Below are 12,829 nucleotides of genomic sequence, written 5' to 3'. Positions count from 1 at the left end.
GTTCCAGGAAGGAAGAAGGGAAGCAAAGAAAGAGAACTTCGGAACCTTGGGGTTTTTGAGTTCCAAAGAAAGAAAGGAAGAAAGGCTAGGAGGGAACTTTGGAACCTCGGGGTTCCGGAGTTTCGGGGAACTGAGAAGGAGGCAAGGAAAAGGCGGGACTTAGCAAAGGAACTTCGAAACCTCGGGGTTCCGGAGTTCCGGGGAAGGGAGAAAGGAGAGAAAGGAACTTTGGAACCTCGGGGTTCCAGAGTTCCGGGGAACGGAGGAGAAGTGGTAAGAAAGGGAGGAACTTCGGAAACTCGGGTTTTCGGAGTTCCGGGAAAAGAAAGGAGAGGCAACAAAGGGAAGGAACTTTGGAACCTCGAGGTTCCGGAGTTCCAGGGAAGGGAAGAAAATGAAGAGGGAACTTCGGAACCTCGGGGTTTCGGAGTTCCGGAGAAGAAAAACAAGGGAAGGCGAAGAGAAGGAACTTCGGAACCTCGGGGTTCCGGAATTCCGGGGAAGGAAGAAAAGACTAAGGGAGAAACTTCCTCCGGGCAAGGCAACACCTCATACTTCATAATTCTTCTGCTTTTCTCCTTGATCAACTGGGGCAGTGTTGGTCCATGGATCGTATCTCTGATCGATTCTTACTGATGGACCAAGGGTGTCATAAAATGACAACAATTTGCAAGAATGAAAATGGGATGCCACATCTGAATGAATCAAGAAAAATCAAAGAACAATACATATTTATTCCTTGGCTGGCATTAGTATTTTCCAGTACTGAGTGATTGAATTTTTCATTGCTGGACGCTATCAAGATAGACAAGGGAGGTATGAGGATATTATTCAAGGTAGGACATGAGTCTTACTCCTAGTGGCAACTTGTTGTGACGTTTTCACACATCGCCCCATTGCAAATGGGGACCCATGTTTTTTGCTCGTTTTGCTCGTTTTCGCTTTGCTTTTTCTAGGGTTTTGTTAGTTTGTTAGTTGTCTGGATTTAGGGTCAAGCCTTAGGGTTCTAATTACCATCTTTTCGGACCAAAATCCAGTCAGTTTTGAGAGCTTTTTGAATTTCTTTTTCTAGAATGCAAATTTTGAATGCAATGAATTCGCCAGAATGGTCTAATTTTCAATTGGAATGTTGATGCAGAGCTTAAATTTGTCTAAGTGTTGAAGATGAAATGTGAATTTTTGTCCAATTGAATATTTTTGACCAAATTTTGACATTTTTGATTTTTGATCCTAGGCATTTCTAATGATTTGTTTTCGCCTTGTGAAGTGTTAAAATGTGTAAAATCATGTTATTTTGGCCTGTAGGAGCAAAATCGCTCCTGTCCCTTAGTGAAGGACGGGAGCTCGTTTTCAAATATTTTACTATTCCTGCAGGGTCAAGACGAATTTCAAATTGGAAGTGATGGAGAACGGCGAGATCTTTCCATTGAATATAAATTGAAGATTTTCATGAGCACCGAAACACCTCCAGGAGGAAAATCGCTCCTGTCCCTCAGTGAAGGACTGGAGCTACAAATCCAATTTTGCTTTGTCCTTGCAGGATTTTAACGTCTTGACGATGTGAAAAGGTCCAAAGAGGTATATTTTATCAAATGAATATAACTTGAAGTGTTGTCGGGGATCACATAGGATAGCAAGTCCGGCTTGAGTGAGGTCCTGACCCTGAAATTTGACTAAGTCTGGAAACTGAAAAAACCTCCAAAAACTAGATTTTGCAATATAACTCCTGGAGGTCTGAAACCACTCTCAAACATCCTGAAAGTATATATGGAATATAACTTAAATGTTATATTCCATTAAAATTGTCCTGATCGAGAGTGCGAAAAGTCAAATTTCGCTCGTGTCCTTCTCCAAGGGTCCAGAGCGAAAACCGCTCCTGTCCCTCTCCAAGGGACCAAGGCGAATCGCTCGTGTCCCTCACCAAGGGTCCAGAGCGAAAATGCTTAGTTGAGCCATTCCTGACCTTGTTTGGACGAATCGAGACATCAAAGGCATGGTGAAGGACGAAATGAGCATGATAGAATATCCAGACTTGATCAAAAACAAGGAAATGATGAAGTTTTGCCTAGAGGGTCAATTTCGCTCGTGTCCCTTACCAAGGGACCAGAGCGAAATTCTTCATAAGGTACGATCTGGGCAAAGATCAAGCAAATTTTATGTTCGAAGGCAAGAAAGGAGGTCAATCGAACCCGTTGAAGACAAATTGAAGATTATCAAACGTCAACAAAGGACCAAAATGCTTAAGTTCGCTCCTGTCCCTCAGGAAGGGACCAGAGCGATTTTTGTTGTAGATGATTTTCTCGCCAAATTTCAACCGATCTCAAGGCATGAATGAATGAAAGGAGGCATTGCGAATCCGTTGAATATAATTTTCGAAGGTGATGAAGTGAAATGAGGCCCACAAGAGCAAAATCGCTCCTGTCCCTCTCCAAGGGACCAGGGCGATACAATAAGTATGTTGCCTTTTCTTCAAGTTCAAAACCACTCCAAGGCGAAGAACAAGGTGGCAAGGACGTCTCAAGGCATTTCCATCAAGCAACAAGTTACAAAGGTCGTCACATTGAAAGATTTGCACTAAGACTCCCAGTTCACTCCTGTCCCTCAGGAAGGGACCAGAGCGAAATTTGTATAAAGGCTCTAAATTTTGAAAGTTTATCACGCATCAAGTGATTGAGGAGGATCAAGGGACCACGTTTTACCCAATGAAGACAATGACAAGTTGAACGAGGCAATGACAAGCTCAAAATCATGAAGTTCGCTCCTGTCCCTCAGGAAGGGACCAGAGCGATGTTGAATATATTGGATAATTCATGCAAAAATCACGTTGAGTCAATGTTTTGCAAGGTCATACAAGGTATAAGGTGTCTTTTGAAGATGATATGCAAGAGTTTTGAACGTAAAAGTGTTATCAAATGAGCCAAGGAACTCATATCGCTCCTGTCCTTTGGACAAGGACCAAGGCGATTTTTACTAAAACACTCATGTTCCGACAAAATCAAGACAATGCAAGGGTGGGCAAGATCGAGGACGTCCTTTGGAAGGCAATGAACGAAGAACGAAGATCAAAAGTTTGCAAATTTGAGCTAGGACACAAGGATCGCTCCTGTCCCTCTCCAAGGGACCAGGGCGATGATCTTCTAAACATCAAAGCGCCTTGTAAAATTCAAGTGAAATGAGAAAGGAATGAAGGAATAACGTTGTTTGTCCCCACAATGAAGATTGAAGTTCAAAGATGCAAGATCAAGGAGAAACAATGGAGATCGCTCCTGTCCCTCTCCAAGGGACCAGGGCGATATCATATCTAAAGGATATTCATTTGCAAGAACAAGTCAATTAAGCTCAAAGGACCTAGCGAAAATGGCAATTCCAACGTGGAAATAAGGACCTTGGACGTAAAAATTGCAAGAATCATGACCAAATTAATGGATCGCTCCTGTCCCTCAGTCAGGGACCAGGGCGATGAGGTACGTATCTTCTCACTTTTTCATTTTGGCGCTTAAAACACATTTTTTTAATTTATTTAAATGCTAACAAAATCGATATTTTATTAAAAATAGCATTTAAATATTGCGCTTAATGTTAATTAATTATTTTGCCTTGTAAAAATCGAATTTGTCAATTTAAATGATAAAGGCATTTAATTAATTATTAATTAATCATTAAAAATCAAAAGGAGCGCTTGGTATTTATTTGTTTTTGAAGGTCGGCCTTTTAAGTTTATTTTAAATTTGCCTTATTAATTATCAAGTCGGCCTAAGGTGGTAATTGTGAGATGAGCGCTATAAAGGGAGGTGAGAATCATTATTTTCACATTATCATTTTTCATGCGAGCTCAAAGGGAGAAGTGCGAAATTATCTTCAAGGTGCGGGTCTTGTCAAGGAAGGCGCAAACATCATCAAGGGAGTGCGAGTGTGTTTGAAGGAGCGAATTTCATTTCAAAACAAAAGAAGGCACTAGTTTTATCCAAGGCGAAACATCTATCCAAAGGTGGTGCGAACTTAATCTCACTTGAGCGAACTTGCCAAGGACATATCAAAGGTGGCGAAGTTGTCATTTTGAAGAAGAATCACGTTGATGACCATCTTATTTCAAATTTTGCCTAGGCGATTTTAGTCATTTTGCATTTTAGAGTTAAGCTCTCAAGTAAGGTATGGCAAGATCTCTTGTTTTAATTTCAAATTTTGATTGTCATTGCCTTAATTTTGAATTTTGAAATTTTGTTTTTCCTTAGCTCAATCGTTTTTTTTAGGAAATGATTAATAAAGGACTTATCATTAAGTTTCCTAAAATTTGCTCTCTAATTTATGTTATGTATTGCAAAATCATGGTACTAATTTTGAAATGTTGTGTAGGCATCAAATGGAGATCTCTTCAAGGAAAATCAAGCCGGATCAAGGACGGTCTTCGCCAGGACGATCAAGCCAGGACAAGGGCGAACTCTTTCAATCCAGCATTCCAAGGCGAGGTACATCATCTTCCTGCACATCAAGGACGCAAGGAGTTAGAACAAGGGCTCGTTGAAGAAGCAAAATAGTTCTAGATGAATTAATTAAAGATAGCCTCTCAACGACATCCAAATTGAATATCTAGCAAGCTACAAGTGTCAGATGAGGTGGCATCCTAGTCATCGCTCCTCCAGTCAGTGTGGTCCATCTCAGCATGTCCAGATTCAATGTACTTAACTCATGGAAGGTGGCACAAACTCCGATGTACCTACCCTGGCTATCCATTGGTCGATTTTTCTAGAGAGAACATGTGTCCAAGCAATACAATTTTATCATTGGTCAAACATTAAATGTTATGTAATGGTTGTAACAAACCCTAATTAGGGTTTTCATTGTAAAATCTTGGCCATTGATCTTGAATTGATCTAAGCCATCAAATTGTATTGTGGGCACTATATAAGCCCAGGCATTTCATTTGTAAAGGCTAATTAGCAATAAATTAGCAATAGCTAGAGAGAATTAGAGAGAGAGTTGTAAATAGTTGAAAGTAGTTAGAGAGTAGAATAGGAGGACAAGGCAAGAAATTGTTGCCATTGATTGTAAACAAACTCCATTTTCATTGAAGTAATGGTGAAATATGTCGTTTTCTTGCAATTTGCATGGTTTCTTGTTGAGTCTTCAATCTCAGATGGTAGATGATTAGATGAATGGAAGAAATGTGATTGATTGATGGTGAAATTCGTATATCCATACTACTAGCAGTTTGTTGATTGCAGACTTGCCTTGCGTAGTCAACTGGAATCGTTCAGCCTAAGCTCAATTTCAATTTGTCGCCTCTTCATTGATATGCATCAACTTGGATGGTATCTATGCCTACGGTGATGATTTGAACATCATAAAGCTTCCCATAGAAGATCGCACTAGTCTTGTGTAGATGTTCCATTGATGTCAAAACAAGACCTAGTTAGAGTTTCATCAAAAATCAATCATTGCTCCTACATTCTTAGTATTAGGATTAGATCCTCTCTTCGCCCTTATCCTTTTTCCATTTTTTTAATCTAAGTTAGTAAGAGCCTGTGTCCAGCAAAGCAGATCGGAAGTTCAATGTAAGTCCCCTTGTGATTCCAGCAAATCACATCATACCACTGGAGCTTATCCACATGTAGAGACCCTACCAAAAGGAACCTTGGAGTCATCCTAACTGATCCTTCATGCGAATCTTCAGCAGTTAGAGGCTTTATTCAAGAGAGGATAAGATGCCCTTAGGTATTTTATTCTGTGTATGATGGTGTACAAAATACACGTCAACACAACTACACCCAGGCACTTGCAGCAGGATTGAACGCATAAGCATGGTGCTTGAAGAGGTTTAGACTGGTCACTATCATTCATGGAGGGGTCATGGGTGAAAAGAAGTGATTGGCAGCTGTGGAAGAGGTCGTGGAAGGTCTGAACAGCACCTTATAGCTGGCATAATTCCTGGGTCAGATTTCTGGGTGAGTTTGGAGAGTGTACACTGAAATTGGAAGACTAAATGCTTGGGTGCATGAATGAATAGACTTCAGTTTTGGGGTTTTATGTCATAAAAGGTCAGGAATTGTGAACAGCAGTTTATGAAATCTTTCAATTGTTAATTGTAGTCCTTGGATTGAATGGCAAATGTTTGATGTATTACCTTGAGTTTATAAATGTTTATGCAATGACAATGTGCTCCCAAACCATTAAAACAAGTTTCAGAAACTTGTCAATAGAATGTATGCAAAATAGGTTGACATAATGCTTATCTAGTAAAACAGTGAGAAACTTGCAAAAAATATTGGTTTAGAAATTGGGTCTGATCATTACAATGAAATCCATATCTGAAAGTTCAAATTGAAAACTGGAATCAAATGAGAAAAACTTTTATGGCTCTGATTTGAAAGAAATTGGGTGTGTGCGACACATCTGCTAGTCTAAAATACTCCTTACATTGGTTAAAAAGTTTCTGCATAGTAAGATAAATAAAACAATTGTGGAAAATACATGCTACGATTGAAGAAAGCTCATTATGAAATAATGGAAGGAGAGAATTTTTAACTACTCTTATTCAAATAGCTCCTAGTACTTAATATTTGAGATGGTAGCATCCTTAAATGTTTCTACAAATATCCAGAGAGCCTACATGACCTCAGGCTGTAACAGATACTATGAAAACTTGAAAAGCGTATCCATGGATTGTTATTTTAACATGTTCCTCTCTTATAGAATATAACACTGGAAAATGAGTTCATTCAACAAGAAAATGGTGCAATACTGCTTTTGTCTGATAAAAGCTAAGAGGCTGCCCTGATTATCTCTTAGCTAAGTGATTAGGGTTTCCATTTTGTCAAAGAAATAGCTGGAAAAATTATCATCACTGTGTTCTTTCTATTTGTCTTAGCATGAATAGGAACTGAATAGATATTGAATGGTTGTTCCTCCATTGTATAACTATATACACTATTGATCCTTATTTTAGGTTTAACTGAAACCATTGACCAAAAAAAATTGGTTTATCATAATGGTTGCAGAGTTAAAAAATTATGCTGAAACACTAAGTGATTCAACATTTCTTATTAGATATAGATTCTATGTGCGAAATGTGTTCATTTGCCTCACTCTTGGACTGCCATTGCTATTTAAGATGTTACTAGATATCTTGAACATCTGGAATATCATTTTCTTTATGTTCTGTAATTGCAGGTTTGCAAAGAGGAAGCTTGATGAGCACTCATTCTTTGGAAATCTGCTGCATGTGACTTATGCTCCTGAATATGAAACTCTTCTAGATACAAAAGACAAGCTGGAGGAACGGCGCCATACAGTTCGTAGTAGATTAAATCGTAGAATTTCATCTGCCATCTTTTCTTTTGAATGCTCTAGTTTATCTCAATTGTTTTTACCAGGGCTTCAGAAAGATTTTTTCTCTGTCACTTGACATCTAAACTTTCTCATCTTTTGAGTTTATATTTGTATTAATGCATTCGTGTGGGCATATTGCAGCCAGTAAACAGAGAGGCACAATTCCCCAAGCTGTTAGCAGTCCAGTAGAGCCAGATGCTCTTCCAGAACCATCATCTCTACCTGGTACTGTTTGGAAGTACCCTAAATTTCCTTTGGAACAAGTAGCTATGAAAGCAGAGTGAGTCATTTTTCTATCTGGTTCGTAAGAGTACATAGGGCCTTTTTCTTTTTGGATTCCATGAGTTCTATTTAAGCATTTGAAAGGTGCTATTTGTGATGTTTGCAACCATTTTCTATGTTACTCTCTGTTACTGAATCTGTTCTTTCCTTTTCGTAAGGGAAACTGATTATTCAGCTTCTGGGATATCACAATGCCAAGACAAAGCCTCAGCAGGCAGCATGCTGACAGCACAGGTAAAAAATCTGTCTATGTACTAATTCTAAGGCATATGTGTACAGATCACGGAAGGTGACATCTAAGAAAATGCAAATATGTATGAAACTTGGTTATCTGACATCATTATCTGTCATGGCTGCCCTTGTTTCTATAAGTAGATGTCCATGCAAGTACTTTAGTGTGTAAATTCCTAAATACATTTACAAATTATAAATGCACAAGGAAATAAATTTATTGCCATGGAAAATTTGTTCTTTCAAGGTCTACTTTCTTTTGCATTACTTTTATTGTCAATATTATTTCTGTAGTTGAATGGCATTCATGGCCTTGCCATAGTTTTCCCTAAGCTATACTTAGCTGTTTAAACTTTGAAGCCTACTTTGATGATAATGGAAGTCTCCTATAATTTGACATCGTACTGCTAATTTTAACTATTTATTTATTTTTGTTTTAGATATATTTAGAGTAAAACATATCCATAAAGCTCTCTAATGTTTTGAAATAGCATATGATATTTAGGGTTTTGTCTGTGACATTACTGATTTGACACCAGAAAATTTTGTTGCATTATGAACTAGAAGGAAGCTAACTTTGTGGCATATGGATAATTCTTCAATTGTTTTATTGTCTTTCAGGTAATAATAAAGGACTTGATATCCAGGAAAATATTTCCTTTTTTGAAAAGTTATATACCTGATTTCATATCTCATGGTTTATTTAATGATCAGTATCATAAGCTATTTAATTTCATTGCAGCAAAAACTAAATTGTTATGTACAAGAATGAATCGAAAATTAAGATTGAAGAGGACTAACACCATGAAAACCAACAAGCTTAACAATGTAACATTGTAAATCTATTTGAGAATGCAAGTTTTATGTTAATCTATGTGATTAAGTGATTTTTTTGATAAACAAAAACCAGAAATATAATAATTATTGGAACTCAAATACATTGTGTCGTATCTGAGAGGTCAACGACTCAAAACTAGCCCGAGAAAGAGAGTAGTGGGCTAAAACTAACATGAATACTCACATGTCCCTAGAAACTATCGTAGACACCTAAATTTGATTAATTTAATTAATTGAATTTAGTCTTCTTGAGCACCGGTTATTAAATAATTCCGCATTATTTAATTAATTGGTTATGTTTCCTTCTAGCTAATTAATCTTATTAATTATGCCGAAGGCGTCTCTTATATGAAATGGACAAGCTGAATATTAAAATCAACGGTTGACAGCCCTTAAAAAGACATGCAAGACGATTGAAGGATTGTTTGTCGTTGATTTTAGGCTGGCCTTTTCTTTTCCCTTTCTCTTTTCCATGTGGACATTTGCTGCTGTAAAAGTACAGTATTCTGTCATTTGCTTCTGTAAAAGTACAGTATTCTGTCACTGTAACATTTGAATTCCGTATGTGAAGTTAACCGGCTGACTTGGGGCATCAATGGCACAGATTGTTTGAAAGGGGCTGCAAGATGATGAACACCATCCCAACCATTGGAATTTAGCTGTTTTTCATTCGCTGATTTTTTATTTTCTGTGTACTGCCTTGCAATAATTTATAATAGTGATTGTAACCTCTCCATTTTGATTGTTCAGCAATAATTTTTAATAGTGATTGTAACCTTCTCCATTTTGATTGTTCACGTGGTGGAATTTCCCCATTACAAATTGCTAATTCTTTCGCTTTTTCTGCTATCAAATTCTGCAGATTCCATCCACCATGGATCAAAATCATTATCAGACCAGAATTTCTTTTGTTTTCATTTTCCCATTACATTTGTCTAAAAGTTGAAGTATGTTGATGGCTTCAGCAGCTGACAATTTTCTAACTGTGAAACAATTTCTTCCACAGTAGATAGTGACAGGAAATGGGTTAGATTCATCGGCTATCAGTGTTACATTTTCTCTAGTTGGAATCCCTGCAAATCATTATGAAATGGATACAAATACAATTTATTCTAAAGGTTAGCCCCAGTTGCCATTGGCTCCAACTTCATTTAAATCTAAAAGATTGTGCTGCATAGAAACATATTCCTCTCTCCTCTCTCCCTCTCTGTACATTTATCTTTCTTTCTTTGTACATCTTTATCTCCATCTTCCTCTCCACCTTTATCCCCTATCTCTATCTCCTTACCTATCTTTGCATCTCTCTCTCTCTCTCTATCTCTCATTCCTCATCTCTACCTCCCGAGCTCCCTAACTATCACCTATCTATCTCTCTCTCTAAACCTCTCTCTCTCCTTCTCTTTCCATATATCTCTATCTATGTTTGTTCCCATCTCTTTCTCTCTCTCTCTCTCCATATCTACTTGACTATCTCTACTTCTCTTTTTTATCTCTCTATCTCTATCTCTGTATCTCCCTCTCTCTCTCCCCTCTCTCTTTTTCTATATTCCTCTATCTCTTCCTCTCTATCTCCCTATCTATATATTTCTCTCTCTACCTCTCTCTACTTAATCTATTTGTGTCCCACCTTCCTCTTTTTCTCTATCTTTATCTTTACTTCTCTCTTCCTCTCTATTCAATATCTCTTTGCCTCTCTAGTTTTATCATTCTATATTTCTTCTTCCATCTCTCTCTACCTCTCTCTCTATATCATTTCTTATCTCTATTTCATCTCTCTATCTCTCCCTCTCTCTCCCTCTCTCTCTCTCTCTCTCTCACACACACACACACACACACACACACACACACACACACACACACACACACACACTCCATAACATAATCTTGTTGGTAATGGAACATTATTATTTTCTTGATTCAAAGGTATTATTTCAGTCATGTTTGGATCCATGTAAGCGGATTCATAGTTTATTTGATCATTTCTCCATTAAGACCTTCATTACACAAAGACCATCATTTGCTAAATGACCTACCCATTGACCTCATGTGTTACACATATATATGCAAAAAATAGATCAAAACTTTTTCAAATTGACCTTCCACACCTCGTTGGTGTACCCATTGCATACCAAGGTGCAATTGCTAGTTACGCTATAGTCCACTTTTGATTATTTGATTGGTAATTAAGATCAATTAATTAATTGAATTTGACCCCTCTTCTATTAAATATACCAAATATGTAATTTGATTATTTAATTCATGTTGACCTTTTCCTCTCAAATTCTCTGATTGAATTAATTAATTAATTCAAATTCCCCCGCATGCCTCCTAACTTTAACCCCTCATCTAACCCTTCCTCTAACCCAACCCGACTAGTTAACCAAAGGTTTTTGTCAACCTTATCCCTTAGCCCTCACCACATGTGTGCACATTCTCAAAATATCTCAAATTTCCTAAAATTTGGGAAATGCTTTTGAATTTGGAGGAAATTTCCTAAAATTTGGAAAAACTTGAGGATATTTCTTTTTTGTAATATCTTTTGGAATAGAACCTTCCAATTTGGGTGTCTCATTCCCAAATGGGCATGTGTCCTCAGGGACACATGCCATTCCTTCCAATGACACATGTCCTTCTTAAGGACACATGTCATTCTCATCCATGACACATGCCCTTCTTAGGGACACGTGTCTCATTCTCATGCCCCTCCATCTCATTCAAGTCTATTTAAACCTCTCGGTTTCCTTTCAAAACCATCCACTTTCATTTCATACCCTCATAATGCAGAAATGCTTACTCGCCTTTTACATATTCATATCCATTTCGCATCCATCTTTGCATCTCATTTTAACTTAATCCATTTTGCACTCATTATCATGGAGCAAAATCAAGTATCTATCATATAGCAAGCACACGTCAAATCAGGGGACTATCAAATCAAAGGAGGAATATAGAGTTTGCATTTTAATTAGTTTTATTTTGTTTATCTAGTTTTCTTCCTTCTTAGCATCCTAATCTGGAGTGTGGTTGAAATATGTCCTTCTGATTGATAGTTTATCTTTTCAGTCTCTTTAGTTGACATTCACAATTTTCTACATAGAACTATTAATTGCTCTCCTAGACCAAGGTAATGACAGATAAATCTAACTGCAGTACCAAACCCGTAGAACACTAAGATCAATCATAAAAAATATGAAATATCTTCCAAAACTGAAATAACAAATAAACCATGCAGCAAAAACAGGGATACAAGTTGAATTACTGAGCAGGAGGCCACTCAATCTGGTTTGTGTCACTGGAATTACCCATGCATAGGTGATTAGCTGCTTTGACCTGGCACTCAGGTACAACAACATCTGCATCATCCATTATTATGGAAGTGGCAAGAGTCCGTTGTACAAATCCGAGTTGCATGAGATGCTGAAATATCCAAGGAATGCACATTCCTTTTGAGCATTTATATTTACCCAGTCATCTGGTATATGTCACAGGTTGAGCCTGAGACAATTACTATACTTGAAATTGAGATCAGGATCTTTGGGTCCACCACTGATACCACTTACTGGCCTTAATCTAAAGGTGACCCTCGTCTAAAGGGTTATCATACATCTATTCAAATTTCAATGCCTTGGAGTATTCCAATGTTTGTCCAAATTTTTCTCTATTTTGTCCAATTCCTCCTAGATGGAATGTGTTCGGAACTTCAGAGTCATCATAGGGCCAATTATAGTAAAGCCAACATCCAGAGCCACTCTCTTTGCTAATATAAGTGTTGGTTCCCAAAACCACAGATTGGAAATAAAAAAGAACTTGCCAAATTCCTCACTGATCCAATCAATTCTGGCCAATGAACAGGAATGGTCGAAGACCAAATTCCTATGCACTTTAGGCTCCACTAGACCTAGGCGGTATACCATAAACTCCAAAGCACAAAGAGACTTCTTTATAGTGAATTTAAACTTAATGCATAAGCTGTTTACAGGCTTGGCAAATTGACCTGCAACTTTTCTCTATTGTGTGCTTTTAATTGCTTAAATATGAAAAACAAAGTGTATTTGATTATAATTGAATATTTGTAAGAGAATGCTGCTGGAAATTTTAAGTAATTATGAAAGAACAATACTGATAGGAATAAGTACGTTTCCCTGATGAGGAC

At 37.6% G+C, this 12,829-nt stretch overlaps 1 protein-coding gene across 5 annotated transcripts in view; it reads left to right on the top strand.

Moving 5' to 3' along the window:
• Window positions 1–12,829, top strand: part of LOC131066852 (uncharacterized) — a 150,132-nt gene that overhangs the window by 85,542 nt on the left and 51,761 nt on the right. For all 5 annotated transcript variants that reach the window (XM_058001724.2, XM_058001722.2, XM_058001725.2 and 2 more), the window contains 3 exons: window positions 7,168–7,307; window positions 7,468–7,606; window positions 7,767–7,842. In XM_058001724.2, coding sequence (XP_057857707.2) covers window positions 7,168–7,307; window positions 7,468–7,606; window positions 7,767–7,842 — 355 coding nt within the window. The remainder of the gene's footprint in view (window positions 1–7,167; window positions 7,308–7,467; window positions 7,607–7,766; window positions 7,843–12,829) is intronic.

This window comes from Cryptomeria japonica, chromosome 8 (genome assembly GCF_030272615.1).
Source record: "Cryptomeria japonica chromosome 8, Sugi_1.0, whole genome shotgun sequence".
NCBI classification, from domain to species: Eukaryota; Viridiplantae; Streptophyta; class Pinopsida; order Cupressales; family Cupressaceae; genus Cryptomeria; species Cryptomeria japonica.
This window is presented reverse-complemented; position numbering and strand designations above follow the sequence as displayed.